We start from the raw sequence: 19,278 nt of genomic DNA, 5'->3' as shown, positions 1-19,278 counted from the left end.
ACGAGATAATAGGCCTATTATGCTAATATATAGCCTATAATATAAGCCTAGTTAAAAATAAAAATTCAATAGTTGCTGTTGTAAGTTACATTCCCATACTTCACCTCTCGGTAGCACAGTTTTGTTGGGATAAAGTGTATAATTTTTCCTGTTCCATTTTGTTCCAGTTTTTATTTGTTACTGTATTTAGTCTATGTGTGTGGGAAAGCCACAGTCCGTGAACGCGGACTTTCAGAAGAAGGAACTTACAAAAGGACAGTGAACGCACCATCACGGTTAGTCTTCCGCCTGTCGTTTTCACACACGCAGTAGACATGAACGCTTCTGTTGTCATCCGAAGGTTAGCAGCTCTGTCGGGGGCTTCGGCAGTGTCAGCTGGGGCATATGGGGCTCACGGTAGGGGCTCAACATGATCATATCATTTACGAGTATTTCTGTTATTGTAAGCTAACATAGGACTCACGGGAACGCTTTCTAATCCAGCCTCCGTCCCAAAAGATAGCAATTTAAGACTGTCGTCCTTACGGACACAACTGAATCATTCTAAAAGAAAAACAAACACCAGCTGCTGATGTTGAATATCTTGCTGGTTAATTCGGCAGTCAAACGATCCACCAAACGGTGCATTATTCTTGGTAAAATAAACAATGTCGTAATTAAGGTGACCCGGACCACAGAGTGCGTCATATAGAAGAAAACTTAGTTAAAATCGGGTCAATGACAAATCTAGGATCACGAGCATAAATTGGTGTTTTACTGGATATAGATGAATGTAAAAGTGGCTAGTATTTGTTGGGGTATTTAAGACATAGGCTGGCTCATTTTATAACTGTATTGACTACTATGTATCTTGAGATCTGATTGCACTAGTGTGTTTGAACAAGTGAAAGAATGTGCAAAGAGCAGCTATCACCACTGGCCCACTGTGCCAGAGTTCACCAGCACTACAAACGTGAAAACTAACGCGTAGCTTCGTGACATTTGGGAGTTTTTGATCCATAAAGACATCATTTACAAAACAGTGTCTGGGGAACTCAAGGGAAACATAAAGTGAAGTCTGTTGATTGCCATTGAAGTTAACATGATATTTGCGTCATTTTACATAATGGACTGCATTATGTATTTCTCTGTTCCACATTTCTCTTTTAGGTTTTAAACAGAGTAACCCAGATGACTACCAGAGAGAGGTAAGTAAAGAGCACATTGAATAGTAAATTCTAATAGTTTTTTTCTTTTCTCAGACCTTTTGCAGTTTCTTAATAGTTTCTACTTCATTGACATTGTCATAGACCATATTAGTCATTCAATAAATGAAAACTGACTGGACAGGGCTAAGTGTTTTCTCTGAAAGCTCTGTCTCTGTGTGTCTGCCTCTCCAGCTATTTGAAACTGCCAACAAGTACCATTTCTACCACAGTCTGGCCCTGCTGGGTGCTGCCTCCTCTGGAAAACCTGCAGTAGTGAGTATGGCATCCTATACCGCCTCTCAGGGCTGGATGCATCTGAGTGTGTCCTTTAAAACTGAACTAATGTGATAATGCAATTTCCTGTCTGTCCCCTCTGTGGAAATTGCCATTCCTTTAGGCTGTAATTACAGAGCTGTTTTGAACAAACTGTGCCTTGTAGCTAGCAATGGAGCAATGAAATTGTTTAAGGGTTATGTGTGTGTGTTTGTACTTGTATGACCAGCAGTGTGGGGACTGGTTTGAATTTTAAATCATGGGAGTGAGGACATTTTTGGCTGGTCCTCACTTTCTTAGGGCTGTCTGATGGTCAAGACTTGGTTTTAGGGTTGTTTAACCTTAGCCTGAGCAAATACAGTGCAGATGCCTGTGTGTCTAGCCACATTTCTGCTTTTTGCTTGGGTGAGGACAGGGTTCAGGGATAAGGGATACTTTGTGTTCAGGGTAGGTTAGGTCTGGAAAATGGTGTTGCTTATTGTGAGGATTTATGTCGGCATGACCTGACACCCCACTCTTTGGGGCCAAATAACGGGTAAACATCATTTAACTTGTATACTGAGCTTCCATAGGAATGCTCTCCCATTTTTGGCACATTTAATTGTGTATTATCGACAGTTAGGTTCGGTATTAGGGCAAGGGTTGTGGTTAGGCATTTAGTTAGGGAATGCAATATGTCAATGAATGTCCTCACCAAGACAGCTATACAAACATGTGTCTGTGTGTTTTTACATTATGACTAATAAAATTGGTAGTTATATATTTTCTATGCATAGGCTATACAAAGAAGCACACTCACCATATAATCCCTAAACTAGCTGTGAGCTAGATGGTAGCTAATACCCCTGTAATGTTTTCGATAACAACAAGTGGACAAAACCGTTAACCTACACCTGTAATGTACTTACATCCTTTGTTTTTGGATTGAGCTAACAGTCACTTCTCCAGTTTTAGTTTGAGCAACCATATTACCCCACTACCCAACAATGTTACTGTAGCTTAGCAAGTAATAGGAGAAGTTTCCAGAAAGCATGGCAAATCTGATTTATTTTGAAGTATATTCAATCCTTCGCTACAAACAAGGACATATAAATGTTGTTCATGTGCCTCCCCTCTCTTCCACTATACAGGCTGGTGCCCTCCTAATAGCGGGTATGGGGATGTTCTGTGGCCCGCTGTATTACCAGGCCCTGACAAAAGACCCTGGTCTAACCAAAGTGGCTCCCATTGGAGGTATATCCATGATCGCTGGCTGGCTGGCCATGATTCTCTGAAGTGTAACAGCTCGAGGGCCACTACGTGACACTAAACTGTCAGACTGCTAATGGATGAACTAGAGAGCCTGTGACAGTTGGCTGAGAGCTTCAAAGTGCCGAGTTATGTCAGCCATCTAACCGCTCCCTGCTCCAGGTTGTGGGTGTCAACAGGAGATAAGGTCACACAAGGATTATCACTTTTCTACCATTACTGTCTGTTTCTGACTGGTGTCCTTTGACTAAAATGGATAAGCATTGAATACAACTTCTTGTGTATTTTTTCAGCCATGTAACATTTTCAATAGAATGCCAATTTTGTACTGAGGAAAAAAGAAAATTACTAGTGAGCTAATAAAATTCCCAAAGCTATACATTGGTGTGCATAAATAAAGGAAAGAATATGAAGGATTTCAAATTAAACACTTAAATTGATAATAATAAACTCTTACACATTGTTGTGCTGCCTAGTTCTTCTACATGGATGATTTATGTAATGTACTGTATATGATAAAGACCTAATTTCAACAGTGAGTATCCATATTACATGAATCTGCTGTGCCTACATCCTGGACAAACATGTTGATAAAAGCAATCCAACACAATAAATCTTACTATAAGATCCTGTATCATTTGTCAACTCACAGTTGCATGTTATTGATTTGTGTATGATCACAGCACAGAATTGTTTTCAGGTTAGAAACATTGGAAATGAACTTATGGAAAACTGTAACCAGGCTAATGATCCATCTGGTTTTAAAGTAGCAGCTCTAAGATTGTTTCCTTACGACTAAGAGGAAGAGCAATTAAAGCACTGCTACGCAAAAGAGACTATAGATTTTTACATATGGTTTAAGGGATGGAAATTTTGGTCTGTGTTACTAGTCAATTGCTTTAATCCAGACATATTTAAGAAACATTCAACATAAAATGCAAGGTACATCCTACTGATTTCGTTGTCTCCTGAAGTTACCTTTAGAATCTGCCTGTTTCTATGTTGTTTTTTTTATCATATAGTTACCATTTTTGGACAGTACTGGATTAGCCATTTAGCGCTCCGCAGACTCCCTAAAGGGCCGTCTTGTATATCTGGCTGTTTTACACAAAAATGCAAACTGATCACAACTGATTAATGCCAGTGCTGGTTGAACAGGGATCCTCAGAGTAAACCCCCAGGATTCATCATCTGTGGCAGGTGAAAGAAATGATCTCTCGTGGTGCTCTGAATGTCTTCATGGCCTTGATCCTCTTGGTGACAGAACACAAAAGCTGTTCATTACCCGTGGCCACCCCTTACCTGGGGCCATGTTCCTAACCCTCTGCATTCAAACTGAACGTAAAATCCACTGAAACACTAATTTACTGACTGTAGGCCCACCAATGGGGATGTTCACAAAACAGCTGCTTAAATCTCCAGGTCAATTTGCTGGGATTGGCATCTGAGCCGAGGCTTTGCTCAGAAGACAAGGCGCTATTGACTGAACACGTTGCCAGTGATAACAACTCAAAGTCCTTATTAGAATTAAGTAGTTATTAGGAAGTATTCTGCTGTTCCAGGACCAAGTGATCACACAGCACAGAAAGCTTTGACACCCAGTCATGCATCTCTGACTCACGACTTTAAAGTTTATGGGAGACACCTGACTGAAAGTTAGTGTTCCTCACTGTTGGATGCATGCTCGAAGTGCCATCATCAAATTTTCAGCTACGTGTTAAATACGTGAGTAGAAGATCAGGTGATTCTGACAAGATGTGAGCTAATTTTGACCAGTTTCACACAGCCAGTCTCATTTCAGAGCTATTCTTTCTTTCCTCAGTAGCCGATGTTCAGATGTGTGGATCCTGTTGCTGCCACCTCTGTGTTAAAGTCCATTAACTAGATCACGACGTTCTGCTCTGGCAGAGGCCTTTTAATGTGTGAGCACATGAGAGATGGAGAAATGGAAAGTGAAATAAAGGGAGACACTTGTTATCCCTAATTTCCTTTACCGTGACATCCCAGGTAATTCTTGCAAAACTATTCAGTCCTATCATTATGTACAATATCTGAACATTGCTCCTTTTCCTTACAATATTTTTCTGCAGCACTAAGTTTACAGGGCCTTTAAAGTAGATTTAATGTGATTTAACAGTTAAACGTGCCAAATGTTGGGTGAGCCTTGCCATTGAAGCCCGGTACTCATGTTTTGACCTATCACTGGGGCTTGCAGTGGGTCTTAGGCCATGGCATCATAATCTGCTGGGTGTCATGACAGGTGATACCATTCTCTATATTATCTTGTATTTTGAGAAGGTATATGTGCCTAAACTAACCTACAAAAACAGTCCAAAGACACACAGGTTGTTTCTGCCGACTCTAAATTGCCTGTAGGTGAGTGTTCACTTTTTTGTTTTTGTCTTTTTTGTAGAGTTCCTTAAAATATGTTCCTTTTCAAAGCACAGGTGTCACTGATAACACTAATGATGGCTTTATGTGCCCTAGTAAGCTGTGACAGTGTGACAGTGAACCAACATGCACAAAAGCAGGATCTAAAATGGTAGCAGCTTTTCCTACTGTGATTTATGAAAATATATTTAGTGAAGAAGGCCTAATGGCTGCACCAGTGGTGATTTAGGATTAAAGGAATGGATGATCAGTGTCAAAAAAGCCCATTGAATCCCCCTTAAATCAATGTTGTAAAACTGTAAAACATAAAAATTTCCAAGCAATGAGAACGTGTTTTATATTCTAGATATTGTATATCACCATATAGCAAGACAGTCTACAGAAACAAACCCGCTGGCATAAAGTAAGTCTGGGGTTTTGCTTCTGTCTCTGTAATTTTGTGAGCATCAGAGAAAGAAGAAGCACAGATACTAACAGCAAATATTGTTAATTATACCTCCAGAGATTTCCCTTGTACTTCACAAGCTCTCCTCTTCTTCATTTTTCCACTAAAGAATATATTATTTAGTCAAACTTTCCCACCTTTCCTTCACTTGCCCTTTTCTCATTTTCCCCTGCAGATGAATTTAATTACATCAGCTTCTTCTGTGTGAGAAACAGCTCCTTGTTCCATTGATTTTTTTGGTCTGAGTCTGTTTTGGTCAAAGATGAAAAGAGTGATTGTGTGAGAGTCATCCGTCATGAACGAGTAAGGTGATAGAGAGCTTATAGGAGTTGACGAGCTGACTGTAGAAAGACTTGCTCCCCAGATCCTCTCTTGAAGACCTGAAATGAAAAACTACCCAGGTCATCTTACATGATTACCCAGAGCTCCCTCCCATTAATTCACACAGACCAGGGGATGCACAAATATCTACCCACAGACACGCACAGGCCATATATTGAAGTGCATGCTGTATAATACACACCAGAGCAGTGCCAAATCCTCTCTCAGAGGCATCAATTAGGCGGTGGCGCCTCGCACAGTGAAGCGGAATGGCTGCACTGGCCGTCCCAAGCCCTTCCATATCCCGGTCCCCCAGATGACCTTTTCAAGCCACTTAAATGATGGTCAGCGCTATCACACCTCTCAGATAGATTATTCCCTCACTTCAATGCACACTGAGGCCCCGTCACTACAGCCCCCTTTTCACAGTTTTATTTCCAATCATTCCACTTTAATCTGCAGTACAGTGATGACGGTCATGCATCAGAGGAGCTGAGCTAAAGGGATGACACCAGGGGGAGCTGCCATTGTTACCACATCACCATAACCACTATCAGCAGCAGCCATCTCACAGAGTAATGCAATGCCTGGGAATTGTTATTAGTCAACTGGGAAATGGTAAATGGTGGTAGTGGTTTGTGCTGTGTGATCTGACTGTTTTTAACAAACCTCTCTAATGACACTGTGAAGGTTTACATTGAAGGATATGGGATAACTGTTCACCTGTGTCCATAAAACATGTTGCCTAGGGCACCAAATGCCTAAAGAGGCACATCACAAGAGGATTTTTTGTTTGTTTTGTTTTGTTTTTTGTTACTAGCACTGTCATTAGGGAAATCCATACATAGGTCATGTAATGGGCACCAAACAGAAATTTAGTGTATGTTTATATGCTGAACTAGTCCAGCTGCCCCACATAAACACTGTGTTTAGACCGTTTGGTTCCTTCTAGCTGGAGAGCGCAGCTAACAGCAGAGGCTGTAGAAGTCATGCAGACATGCATCTGCTGGTGTGTGACTGTAGTGTGAGGTATGAGCAGCCACTCTCAGCTGACGCCATAAAAACAGCATGACTTTAATAAAAGTGTGTTGCTGAAGTATCTGGGAAACTCAAGAAGATTCACCAGTCACCATATCCTTGTGCATTTCAATCCCAGCAACACTCTGAGGCAGAAGCTAGTCCACCCTAAGGACAAAACACCCTGGCATAAATGGAGATTCAGTATGTACAGTATTATATGGAGTTCAGTGCAGCAAGAAATGCCAGGAGTTGTACACTGGAGACACAAAACAACTGCTTCACAAGCATATGGCAACACAGGAGAGCAAACTCCTCAGGACAAGATTCAGCAGGCCATTTGCATCTGAGAGACAAGGGACACATCCTTTGAAGACAGCAACATTCACATCCTGGCCAGAGAAGACAGATGGTTTGAAAGAGGAGTGAAAAAAGCCATGTAGTATATATCAGACTGGAGTAACCGTCACTAAACAAGAGGAGGTGATCAGTGTCTTATCAGACTTTAACACCCTTCCACAACTTGACTCATGACTCCACAAAAGCTCAGTACCTGGGGCTCTCCAACAATCAGTCAGTCAGAACTGAAGAAGCATCAACCAAAACAAAAAACAACTATATACCACTTTTGTACTAAAACCATAAAATTCCAGAGTACATTAGCACTGAAATTAGTTCATTTTAAATACTGAATTTTGTAAAACTTATTTTTATTATAAAGATGAATGCAATCTTGTTTTATGTTTTGAAATTATTGCAATTGCTATTTATTTTGTAAGATCACAGTACTAACTGATATATTGTATAGGCCTATGAATAAAATCTCATGTACTGTACCAGCCAGATAAAGCAAACCCAGCCTGGCCAACAGGTGTCCATTGTTCTTCATTTTAGTGGGCGTGGACTAAGTTCGTCATACTCAAGTAAGAAGAAAGAAAAAGACATACAATAATTAGCACTACTAATAAGTACGTTCTAAAATTACAGTCATAACGCTCTATAAACTCACATCATTATTAGTCTAGACTATATTAAATGTGTTTAATAGTAATTATGCAAAAATCCCAACCATTACCACCACCTACAATTTCCTGGCTAATGAAGATTCCCACACATCACACAAAACTCTAATAGTTACAAATATAGGACTTTGTTTTGAACCTCACACAGGTCTGCACCTCCCCTTGACTGTATTCCCAAAGTTAGAGGATGGAATTCTTAAATAAACACATTTAAAGTGTAATTAAAATATTATCACATGCACATAAGGGTTGCTTTACATGCAAAGGTGTAGCATTCACTGTGCATAATTTACCTCTAACCACAGGGATGTAGCAGATAAACAGTGGGAGTACCCACTTCCAAACGCAGCAGCCTCCCCCTCCGGGGGAAGGACGCGGTTGTTGTTGGACTTACATTACAAAAGACTGGCTGTGCAGATGTAAAACCACCTAATCTAGCCTTACCATATATGTGTTTTTCCTTATTTTCTTTTGTTGCAAGAACACGGGCACAATTTTAATCATAAACCCGGCCTTACAAATCCGCTTGTAGTTTTGTGATGTGGGGCGTGCGTGCCACACATACTACTAACCCCTGGATCCTCTGAATAGGACCATGATTTCTGGGACGTTGTTGCTGGGGGGAAGGTGGTGTCTGGAACCTGTTGGAAATGACAGCTGAAGAAGGTGGATTGAAGCACAGGGATCACAACTACAGTAACCGTAGAAGATAGCGAAGAAACACTGTCGCATCACCGTGTAAAGGGTGTGTGCGCCTTTTTGCGATATTTGACAGTTTTAGCCCGAGAGATAATGATTTCACTGTGATCCGCGATTCGCAAGCTAACGAGACCCGAGCTGAATGCATGTGGGTGACTGCACAACTGTTACATGTGTATCTATAGATTTTCGTATAAATGTGTGTGCGTGTTTGTGTGTGTGCGCGCGCGCGTTTGTATACGTGGATGTGTGTGTCTGCACTTGTCTGCTGTTCCCACCTGGCTAGCATGCTAATATGATAAAGCTAGTTGGCTAATATTAGCTAATAAAAGAAATTAGCTGACTGTGGGCGAGGCATTCAACCAGACTTGTCACTGCAAGCCTGTTATAATACGGTAGCAAAGCAGTGATAGTACAACAGTAATGTGAATGTATCTAAGGGTGCCCAGGCTAATTTGTTATGTACTGCTAATTACCCAATTAGCTAATGTAAACTAACAGACAGAAGGCTGGCTAATTTGTTTGTTTGGCTATTAGCTTAGCAGCTAGAAAGCAGGGGAGCTTGCTCGCTAATTGACCTGGTTTAGTGGGGCAGAGGCCATGCTGTCATTTCGGCCGACTTGGCTTTGTTTACATTAAAACTTTTGGTTGGCTACTTTTAGGACGCACTATTTTAACAGTGTTGGCAAATGGTTACACACTATACAATGCTTTTAACAGCTAACCTACCCACTGACGTAATAGCCTTTCATATAACTCTAAATCCTTAAAGACTCTTGTCCTGCTATGCAAAAGTAAAGTACATTGTAAGCTGTTAGGAAAGACGCGACTTGCTTTACCTTTCAGTTGTTCTAGTTTTTAATGACTTTATTATTGTCAGTGTTGCAGTAACACACGTTTTGCCGAATAACCTGAATGGTTTGTACGTTTATTTCTGAGAAACTCAGTGGTTTGTGATTCAAACATAAGCATTAATGTAAAAAACACTGATAACACAAGAGGCACAAACTAGGGTTTCCTTTCTCAAATCAGCCTACTTGAGGCTCACAAACAGCACATGTTTATGATCATTTTTGATGATCATGTTAATGTAGAATAAGTAATGTGGTCAAATAGGTGCTCAGGTGTACAAATTTTGTCACTGTCAGGAAATATATGTTTTATATACAGTTTTTTTTAGGTGAGATGCATAAGACATGCTCATATTAATCATGTTAATACTACTTACTTCTGTTCAAAATATTTGAGGTTGAATTACTGGATGTTAATCAGGTCTGTAATCGTTTGTAATCAGCATCACATATTCTGCTATTAAAGGCTAATGTTCTTGTTCCCTGATATCACACATTTCCTCCACTTAGTGCCCTAAGTCTTATGATTTACACAAGGTTGTTGAAAAGGAAGGCAAGCATTATATAGCAATGAAAATATGAAGGCTCAACAACACTAAATCAACCTAAACACAGGCTGCAAGACACCTTAAAAATGGCTAAAAAAGAACCCTGTTTTTTTGTCCTAGGATGCTAAATCATAGCCCTCAAAACCAGTAGTTATTACAGCATTTTGACAGCATAATTCATTCGTCAGGGGACCTGTGTGGACTGCATTAACCATGAAAATAGAACTAATGTGATAGTAAAACCCTGAACACGTGCACTAACAAACTTTAAACAACATCTATTTCCTTGTCTCACCTTATAGGGTTGTAGCGATGGAGTCCCTGATGAGTGCGGTGGCACCACGTTCCCCAGCCCCTGCCAAGAAGCTGTCCGAGGTGGACTTCCGGTCAGGGGCCACCCTGGAACAGCTGTCGGCACAGGTGTCTGAGCTGGTACTACTGGAGCAGGGGGAGTTTGGCGATCAAACTGCCTTAGAGGTCCACACAGCCAAGGACTTTATCTTCAACATGCTAGGTATGTCTGCAACCAAACACACCGGATTATGCACTCTGTATGACTGATGTTCCCAGCAGTTTTTTAAAATTAATACTACAAAACCCCCAATTTTGAAGCCCCTGATGTGAAGGCTGTTGTAGTAAACTGCTGTTGGAAGTAGGGAGTGATATGACTAATGATATTGTGAAGGTAGATTATTATTAACAACAGAAAATGCCGTGAAGCCTGTGATGAGAATTCTCCTTTATTTAATCTCTCCCTGAACATAAATTAAACTATCCTGAAATATTTATTTTGCTGCAGACCATTTGCATGCCCTCAGACCACACTACTTGAACCGTGCTATGCAGGCCTTTAAATCAAAATCAGTAATTACTGTGATAGAGGGAGAAATATATCACAGTGTATTTTGAATATTGGGAGGCAACAGTATGTGATTATGTTTTATCATAAGTATAATAGAATATTATGTCATATAATGCGATGCAACCCTCTGGGATTGTAATTATTTATAAGTTACCACCAGTTATCTACTAATATAGTCGACAGCAGCTGTGAAGGCTGAGTTGCATAGTGGAAATTAAAAATCTTTCCCACTGCACAGCTCGTGTGTGTCGTTTGCTGCTATGTCTTCCAACAGCTGATGTATCACTTTACAAATATGTATTTTTGTGAAACATGGTGTCTTGGCATAGATAAAAGTAAACCATAACTCATGATGAAGTATCTTTATTTCAGCAGTGTTTGTTTCTTTTTTTTCACCCTTGTATTGTTTTGACTCTGTTGCTGCTTTTATTATTAGCAAACAAATGTGCATGCACGTTTATATACTGGAACAAATAGTGTAGCCAAATCGATTCCATACTGTTCATTTTGATGCCGTTTGTACTGGTTATACTTCCCTCTGTGTTTAATGTGGTTGTAGCTGTAGAGGGAGTAGGTAGTAGGAGTTTTAGTGTATCATGAGGTTTTCACAGCATATTGAAATGAATGAAAACGCATGACAGTCATATTTTATGCCAATTTATGACTAAGGCCAGATAGAAACAAAAGGCCTAAATCTGTCTGAGTGTTGCTTTGCTCCAAAGCATCCTGACATGCTCCTGTGTAGGGGTCTTGATAACTGTAAGGAAGCTAAATTCCCATGATAACAATGGTAAACTGTTGAGTAATTTTCAGGTTATAACCGTATCTCCAAAACAAGGGCCAAAACAAGGAAAAACATCCACACGCTGTTGGAAACGTAAAGCTTAGTGACAGTGAGTAGATTCAGACAGCCGCACAGGATCACGTTACTGAATTGGAAATGGCTTGATTTTTTAAAGCTGGATAAAGGACATTCACTGTAAAATTGCAATATGCAGGCAACCTGTGCTGACAAAGATGTACTGTGCTGCATATATCAATAGTGAACAATAATGATCAAGACATATTGTGATGATATTTTTGGCCATATCACCCAGCCCTGCTGCTTTGAATTTTGCTCTTAGAGTCCCATACAGATCCTCCTTTCATGTAGATAATGGGATGTCAGACAGCCAGTGGAACGAGACTGATCAAAAACATTTTAAGCTACATTGCAGTATGAAAAAAAGCCTTAATCAACAGAAGTCATCTTTTGTTCATTTCCCAGGCTTATTTCTTACTTTGAGTCTTCACTCTGTGGCATCTGAGAGGATGTTTTTGTAGAAATGTGTCTATGCCTGACGCTGAAATTCCACCAAAAGGACAAAGCTGCAAGATCTAAATGGGATGGGACACAGTGGTTCTCTTGTACAGAGCCTTTCTGTGCCTCAGGCGGTGAAAGAGTGTATGTCACAAATACGATTAACGCTGTGCACTTAGTCTGCTTTGAAATCAGGTGCAATATCTCTAATTTAATCCTTTGGCAGACACATAATCACATAGTTCTATATACAAAATTAGAGGCTTCTAATTTGTTTGAAATATACACATATGAACTCTTTCAAACTAAAATTTGATTCTAAATGACACGTTCAAACACATTCAGTATATGAGTTATATTTTAATGACTTTGTCCTCCATGCTTATTGACTTAACATGACTAATCAGAAATCCTGAGAGTGAGAGTCTTAAATGGATCCTCTTTTACTGTCAGCTGTGAGTAAAGTGACGTCTGGTTGTTTGTCCAATAGGTGGCACTCTCCCCCCCTCCCTGCTGTCTTCTGTCATCCCTATTCTCTCACGTCACTGTCAGTTGGTGGAAACAAAGCATGTTTGGCATCCTGAACTTCAGGTTCTCCCTTGACTCATTTCTGTTTTTATATTTCGGGTTTTTGCAAGTCGTCTTCACATTCCCTCCTGTCACACAGATTTACTATTCCTGACAAATTAGTAGTGTTGCACTGGTTTACGCACAGCTCTGCTTCTCACCAAGCTGAAATAGGTTTATTGAACAGGCCACCTCCCCTAGGGAGAAGCCACTCCAATCATGGTATCTAGGCCTGTTTTTCTCTTTTTATTCTGTCACCATATGCAGGCACAGATTCCCTTTTCTGTGCAAACTTTTAACTCTGTTTTCAACTATTTTTGTGCCTTTTGTTTTGTTTGGATTTTCCGTGATTCCGGTGCAAAGCCGTCTGGCTTTCCTCTCTAGAATCTCCCAGAAACCTTTCCATTTTTGCTTCAGCTGGCATAATCACCAAAGGTTTGCTGATATCTTTATACCCTGTGCGTCACCGCCCGCTGTGACAGCTCTAACTTGTGGAAAGGGGAAAAAAATGTTTCAACAGAGGGAGGTGGTTTGCGGTGGAGTATAGGAATATAACGTTAAGTACGTGATGATAGCTGCATTAGCGGCTCTGTGCCTCCCAAAGCCCGGCAGAGGATGAAAGGCGCCACTGAAAAGCAAATATCATCCTCTTGATTGCGGGGTCTTGTTACAGTGTTGCTGGAGGAGCCTCATCACTGCTGCATATAGGTGTTCATATGTGATGGATGCTGAACACTAGTGGCTGTTTTTGCCAGGCTTTTGTAAAGTTTGAGCTGCAGAGGGATCCCCACTGGGCACTGTTCACTGTCAGGGAAAAGGAAGAGAAAAGAGGTTAAACCTGTGCGCGCGCACACACACACACACACACACACACACACACACTAGAAGGGCTGACAGATCCAAGAAGAGGTTCTTATTTACCATGCGTGGAGTAAACACTGTGGTTTCCCTTCAGGCAAAAGTGGTGGGGGCTACTGTATATATCTTTTGAAACATAAAAGTCTGATGAAGGCAGAAGTAGATCTGCTGTACCGGAGATGCAGAAGATCTGGTGCTAGGCCCAGACATATCCTTAACCCAACTTTTCACAGGTTTGTTAGCCAGCTTGCGAGAGTTCAGTTCAGAGTTCATCCTCTCCCCGATGTCACTGAAAGTGCATACTTTTGATCTGAGTTTAAAAGGTCATGACTGCTGTTATGTCTCAGTCAAGATTTAGACTTTTAACTGTGAGAGAAGACGAAGAACCTGCTGGAGGTTGAGATGTGCAGACTAAGTATTGCACAAGCAGAACAGATACAGACCAGTGACAGTAGATAGAAAAACTCACTCATATTATACTATTTAGCATGTTTTCTTCATTTTTTTATACCAGATTTTCACTTTGTCCTGCCTCCGCTTTTTGCCTTCCCGTTGAGCATCTGCATCAGCCCCTTCATTTTCCACTATTCTTCACACTTTACTGTATGCACATTTGTGCTTAAACAGTGCTGCGTGGAGGCAGTTGCAACAGAGAAGGGTGATCAGCAGCACCTGAGTTACTTTCCTTCAAATGAGGGGAGGTATAGATTTAAAGTCCACCCTAAGCTGTAATGAAAAATGAAAAACAAAACAAAGGCTGTCTGTGTTTGTGTGTGTGAGTGATGTTGCAGGAGAGCCTGCATATTTATCACTCCCACTAGAATCTCAAGATTTTCTGTGATTGTCTCCAAAAATGGAGATCTAGTCTGCAAACATGTTTGTCTTGGTAGGATTTCATAATAAATTCTGTCAATGTTTGATTACAAGTAAGACGTGTACATGTAGAGAACTCACCAAGTATTGGTAAACCAGAGTTATAAAACCTGTAGTTGCTATGTTAAGGCTTAGCATGTGACAGCACAAAGTTCCTGCAGAGACTGATTTTTGTTGTTGTTGTTTTCTGTACATTTTGCTATTTATAATTATGCAACTATAAAAAAAAATTTGCGAGTCAGTCAGAGTTGAGCATCTAAAGTTTTCTCTGTGCACTTTTGAGTGCATTTAACTAGCACTAAATTTATATCCTTTCAAAGTTTCTAACCTCTTTAAAGCTGCACAAACTTTCATATGATGTGATGCATAATTTATTTTAAGAGGAAAGAAATCTCTCTTGGTTAAATTTTAACCACCAGAGCGGCAGCTGTATCCCGGCAGCACGCCTAGCCGAGCCTACTGGACTGACAGTGTGTGGCTGGTCTCTCACTCCAGCCCATTAACGCTGGTGGACTTCCGTGAGACTGATTCACAGCTGGATACTGTCCTCACTGCTACGACTTCCTGCCTCATTAGAGGGCCCTGCTCTGACGCTCAGGCTTGAGTTGTAGCTTTTAGTTCCAGTTTGGATTGGGCGCCCACATGGCTGCTGTGACTGACTAATTCACCGTTGATGTCGGTTTGGATTTGCGTGCCCATCTTCATCTGGCAGCCAGGCCAGATTCATGGCACCGTAACAGTAAATGAGTAAAATACTTGCATGTGATTATTTAGGCTTTGGGTTCCATTTCCATTAGAGCAGACACCAGTGCCAAGCAGCACAGATGAGCAGCTTTTTCCTTGTCATGACTGTTGGTCGTTTTTCACTAACACTTTTTTTGGCACCTGTCAGGATTAAATTGCTCAGTGAAAATGAAAGTGAAAAACAACCGAATTTATGTTAATTTAGCTGAGTTCACAACCTCTGAACCTTCCAACAAATCAGCAGCTAAACACAGTAGTGTCCAGTGACTGAACATGGCCACAACACACATTCATTAAGTGTCTTTCATTGTATCAAACTAAATATGACTTACTAAATTTGGCATGTTCATAAGAAGTGTTTTCACACTCTATGACAGCTTGTCTGCTACCCTGTTAATTTTAATGACCAAGGCTGACATAGTGATTTTTTTTTTTGCTCTTTCATAATTACATTTAATATATTCCTGAGGCAAAGGGAGAGGAATCATTTGGGTCGTAGCTTGACAACTGATAACAGTATCTTATGTTGCAGGCTGTAGCTGTCTGAGTTGCCGAGGGAAAAAAAAAAATCTTTAAAATCTGTATGTTTGCTACACACCTCATCGTTCGCAGGCTGTCATCGTCAGCGATCCTCTTCATAATGTATCGAGCAGTGTTGCAGTCAGACTGACACATATTTCACTCTGCATTTCAATCAATCGATGTAAACAGGGACAGTGTTAGATGGAAAAATATGACTTCACCTGTGAAGGTGATCGCTAAGATGTCGGTTTTTGATTTTTAATACATTTGCTAAAATTTCTATATACATGTTGTCATTTTGTCATTATGGCCTGTTGAGTGTAGATTTCTGGGTAAAATGTCAACTCTAAATAAATTTAAACTTACAGCACAATAAAGTGAACATAAAGGGAAACCACTGTACGCCTGCCTGTGATTTGCAGGGCTTCTACCTGCTCGGATTACTAATTGCTTATGATAGTGCATACTGTAGACCGGGCAAATATAAGGTTCCGTGTTAATTACTTAGTACCTAGTTAACGTGAGACTTAATTGATCTCTGTGGAAGGTTTCTCACTTATTTTGCCCCTTCTTAATAGAAACAGAGGTCAGGATCAGTTGTGCATTGCTTCTTCAAAGACTAGGCCACACTGCAGCCCAGAAATGTGAAAGCAAAACTGCAGCAGCACTTTTTTCTTTCAGCGATAATTGCCTGTCATTTAGCGGGACACGGTATCAGAGTGTAGCTGGCATCAAAGGTGCACTGAGAAGCTGGAAGATGCTGACAGCTTTCTGCATCCTCTCTCTCTCTCTTTCTCCCTCTGCAGGTGGTTTAGAAACAACATGTCTGTCACTACTCTCGGCTGTGATTCATGCATTAAACACATTCATGCACTGTCACAAACACACAAACACCTGGCTCAGTGATCCGAGACACCCCCCACCCCAATCAGATTAAATTGGAACTTCTCCATCTCTCGTTTTCTAAAAGGCCTATTTTGGAGCTAATCTGCCGCCTTGATATGAATTCATAAACAGTGAGCGGGTGGAATGGCTCACCTTTCAATGGCTTGGTTGTCTGGGATTAATCCTGTTATTAGCGTGTGAAGTGAGGCTGCGAGAAGTGCCGGTTGAAAGGCGCTGATAACATCCGGTTGAGACTACATTAGTTAGGAGTCATTTGTAATGGACTGAATTGCTCCTTTTGGAAAAGGCTGCTTTTACGATGACTGTTTTGCCATGCCCGGCTGCCATATTAAATTTCATTGTGTAGAATAACTCTAAGGTCACCTAGAGGTAGGAGAAGTGCAACAACAATCTTGTTGTGACACAGACAATGTGTCCTCCTTCTGTTTGTGTACTGATTAAACAAATGAGCTATAACGTGGTTTTTCTCTCTCACCGTTTAGAATCTTTACACTAAGCATTGTTGGTTGTAGCTTCATATTGATCACAGAGAATCTTCTGGTGTAACTCTCGATAAGATGTACCACTAGATGTATAAATACACTTATTACGATCCCTCTTCAGGATAAGTGGTATAGATAATGGTTGGATGATCAGCCCTTGTGTGGGCTCATTGATATTCAGCATTGTGTTACAGTATTGGGCAGCTCCATTGTGCAACAGTGTGGGACTCTGTAAACATTTTGTTTACCTTATGATAAAATACATTAAGTACATTAGAATATAAATACGTTAAGAATGTGATTATTTGCCTACATCTGAGTCTCTACCGCAGCCTAGTTTTTAGAATAGAGTCACGGTTTCTGACTGCCTCTCCCTCACCTTCTTCTCCAGCAACAACAGCACATATCATCGGCATATTTAGAGGAATCCCATTTTCCAGAGAGATTTACAAAGCTATTTTTGGACTCTATCAAACCAGAGGCGTGTGGCAGAATATTGTCACTCTGCTGTGGCTGTGATGAGAAAAGACGTCTTTCCTTTGATGCTGTTGCTGTGCTCCAGGGCGGATTTCTCAGCACTTTGTAGTTTCATTTTGAAAGCAGGCATGTCTGTTGTGCTGTGTATGTGTAACCAGTACAGGTGTTTGACTATTTGAGTCACTGTCTCATTTTCAGGATAATAAAATATTTGTAAATCACTGTGAAACCAACTAGAGCAATGATAAATTTCAGGCACCCGTTCCATCCAAACACCAGGACCCTTATAGCCAAATGGTCTGTTTAATATGCAAGCCCATGCTGTATTGATGCAGTTCAGTCCATCACCGTTCGCTATCACACAGTGATGGATTGAATTGTTAACAAACTCCCAAGACAAATGTCAAAATTGAGCTCTTCTGCAAATAAATGATCTATTGATTTTAAAATCAAAGTAAATTAGTTTTATAAAAATGCAATGTTCATGATTTTTTTTGTTTTTGTTGCATTTTTAAGCAGTGCAGAGAGCCGCGGTATGGCCTGGCCTGCTTGCTGAATGACAGGGAAGCCATGTGCTATATAAATGCATAGTCAAAAAGAGTGTTTTGCTTTTAATCCCCATGGTAGCATGCCTTGTCAACAGTAAATGTTTATATTAGTAGAATAACTACTGTACTAGCTATAATAGTGAAATACTAAACGATTGCTTTCATAGAACCATCTCTGTGTTTGAAGCAACCCAGTGAATTTCATGTACATTTCTTAATGTGGTTTAGAGGTTGGTAGCAGCTGCAGATCTTCTCTGGTGTTTGTTTATAGTAATCATAGTCATCCCAGGATTAAGGTTGTGATAATTTATTGATGTTAAAATCAGATATAGAATATTTTCGTCCCTCAGCACCTTGAGTGGGTTATGTCAAAGATTGCTCCTTGAAGCAGCACACGTGATTTTCAACCTTGAAAGTTTGATTTGTGATTTTACTCTTGTTAAATGTAAAAGTATAAAACTTTTTCATCATTATGGTGCATAAAGATTTTTAATTACTGCATTTTGTTGTTGCTGAGGTGACGTGCCAATGAGTATTACAGCATTAATGTATCATAAATTCCTGTAAATATCCAGAAGTTAAATTTGTCTGTGCTATTGGAAACGCTTGATACTAGTATGTACTGTAGGCTTTCCTGTTACTGCACACTGACACTGATGGAGCAACAACTAGCCATCAGATAGCTGTTTCACAGACACAAAACTGGTTCTAGTCTGAAACTAGTTCTGAACAGAAAACCTCCCTCTAATGGAAATTTACATTCTAAGACATTTCTTAAAAGATTAGGTTTGATCCATGGCTGTGAAAGCAGCCTAAACTGTCTCCATCCCAGCCCTACTCTCAGACTGTGTGTCTACAGACATATGTTTTGGAGTGTGTTCATGTGAGCGTTTGTGTGCGTGTGTGCACGTGCTCACTGGCAGATGCCCAGTAAAGCAGCATGTGACTGTCGATTTGAGAGGTGGGATTAAAAAGTAGATTGTGTTCCTTTGAACAACCTCAAACGTTCTGCAGCCAGTGTGGAGATTGGAGAAGCCTCACTAATTGATCGAGTTTTTCCACTGCACTCCTCTGACTGAGAGAAGCTGCCCGCTGGAGAGATAAGATGCTCTTTATTCTCTTTTTCATCACTCTTTC

At 40.5% G+C, this 19,278-nt stretch overlaps 2 protein-coding genes across 3 annotated transcripts in view; both read left to right on the top strand.

The window, feature by feature from the left end:
• The first annotated feature begins 258 nt into the window (after positions 1–258).
• On the top strand, positions 259–3,343 carry tmem256 (transmembrane protein 256). Its single transcript, XM_020623523.1, has 4 exons — positions 259–396; positions 1,150–1,187; positions 1,380–1,460; positions 2,591–3,343. The coding sequence occupies exons 1-4, from the start codon at positions 315–317 to the stop codon at positions 2,732–2,734; spliced, it is 345 nt and encodes a 114-aa protein (XP_020479179.1). The 5' UTR covers positions 259–314; the 3' UTR covers positions 2,735–3,343.
• Positions 3,344–8,324: 4,981 nt separating this feature from the next.
• tmem102 (transmembrane protein 102) overlaps positions 8,325–19,278 on the top strand; it is a 19,335-nt gene continuing 8,381 nt past the window's right edge. The window contains exons 1-2 of one of the 2 annotated variants that reach the window (XM_020623532.1): positions 8,325–8,649; positions 10,305–10,516. In XM_020623532.1, coding sequence (XP_020479188.1) covers positions 10,315–10,516 — 202 coding nt within the window. In that variant the 5' untranslated portion in view covers positions 8,325–8,649; positions 10,305–10,314. Of the gene's footprint in view, positions 8,752–10,304; positions 10,517–19,278 lie in introns of both variants that reach the window. The other variant, XM_020623530.1, reaches the window with a different exon arrangement.

The sequence above is a fragment of the Monopterus albus genome, unplaced genomic scaffold (genome assembly GCF_001952655.1).
Source record: "Monopterus albus unplaced genomic scaffold, M_albus_1.0 scaffold303.1, whole genome shotgun sequence".
In the NCBI taxonomy this organism is placed as follows: Eukaryota; Metazoa; Chordata; class Actinopteri; order Synbranchiformes; family Synbranchidae; genus Monopterus; species Monopterus albus.
Note: the sequence above shows the minus strand (reverse complement) of the source record. Positions and strands in the feature narration are given on the sequence as shown.

Bases quoted from the DNA above. Each gene is read 5' to 3' on its own strand.
- tmem256 (XM_020623523.1), top strand. From the start codon at position 315: ATGAACGCTTCTGTTGTCATCCGAAGGTTAGCAGCTCTGTCGGGGGCT. The intron at 397-1,149 runs GTAGGGGCTCAA...TTTCTCTTTTAG, and splicing joins TGGGGCATATGGGGCTCACG to GTTTTAAACAGAGTAACCCA. The intron at 1,461-2,590 runs GTGAGTATGGCA...TCCACTATACAG, and splicing joins CCTCTGGAAAACCTGCAGTA to GCTGGTGCCCTCCTAATAGC.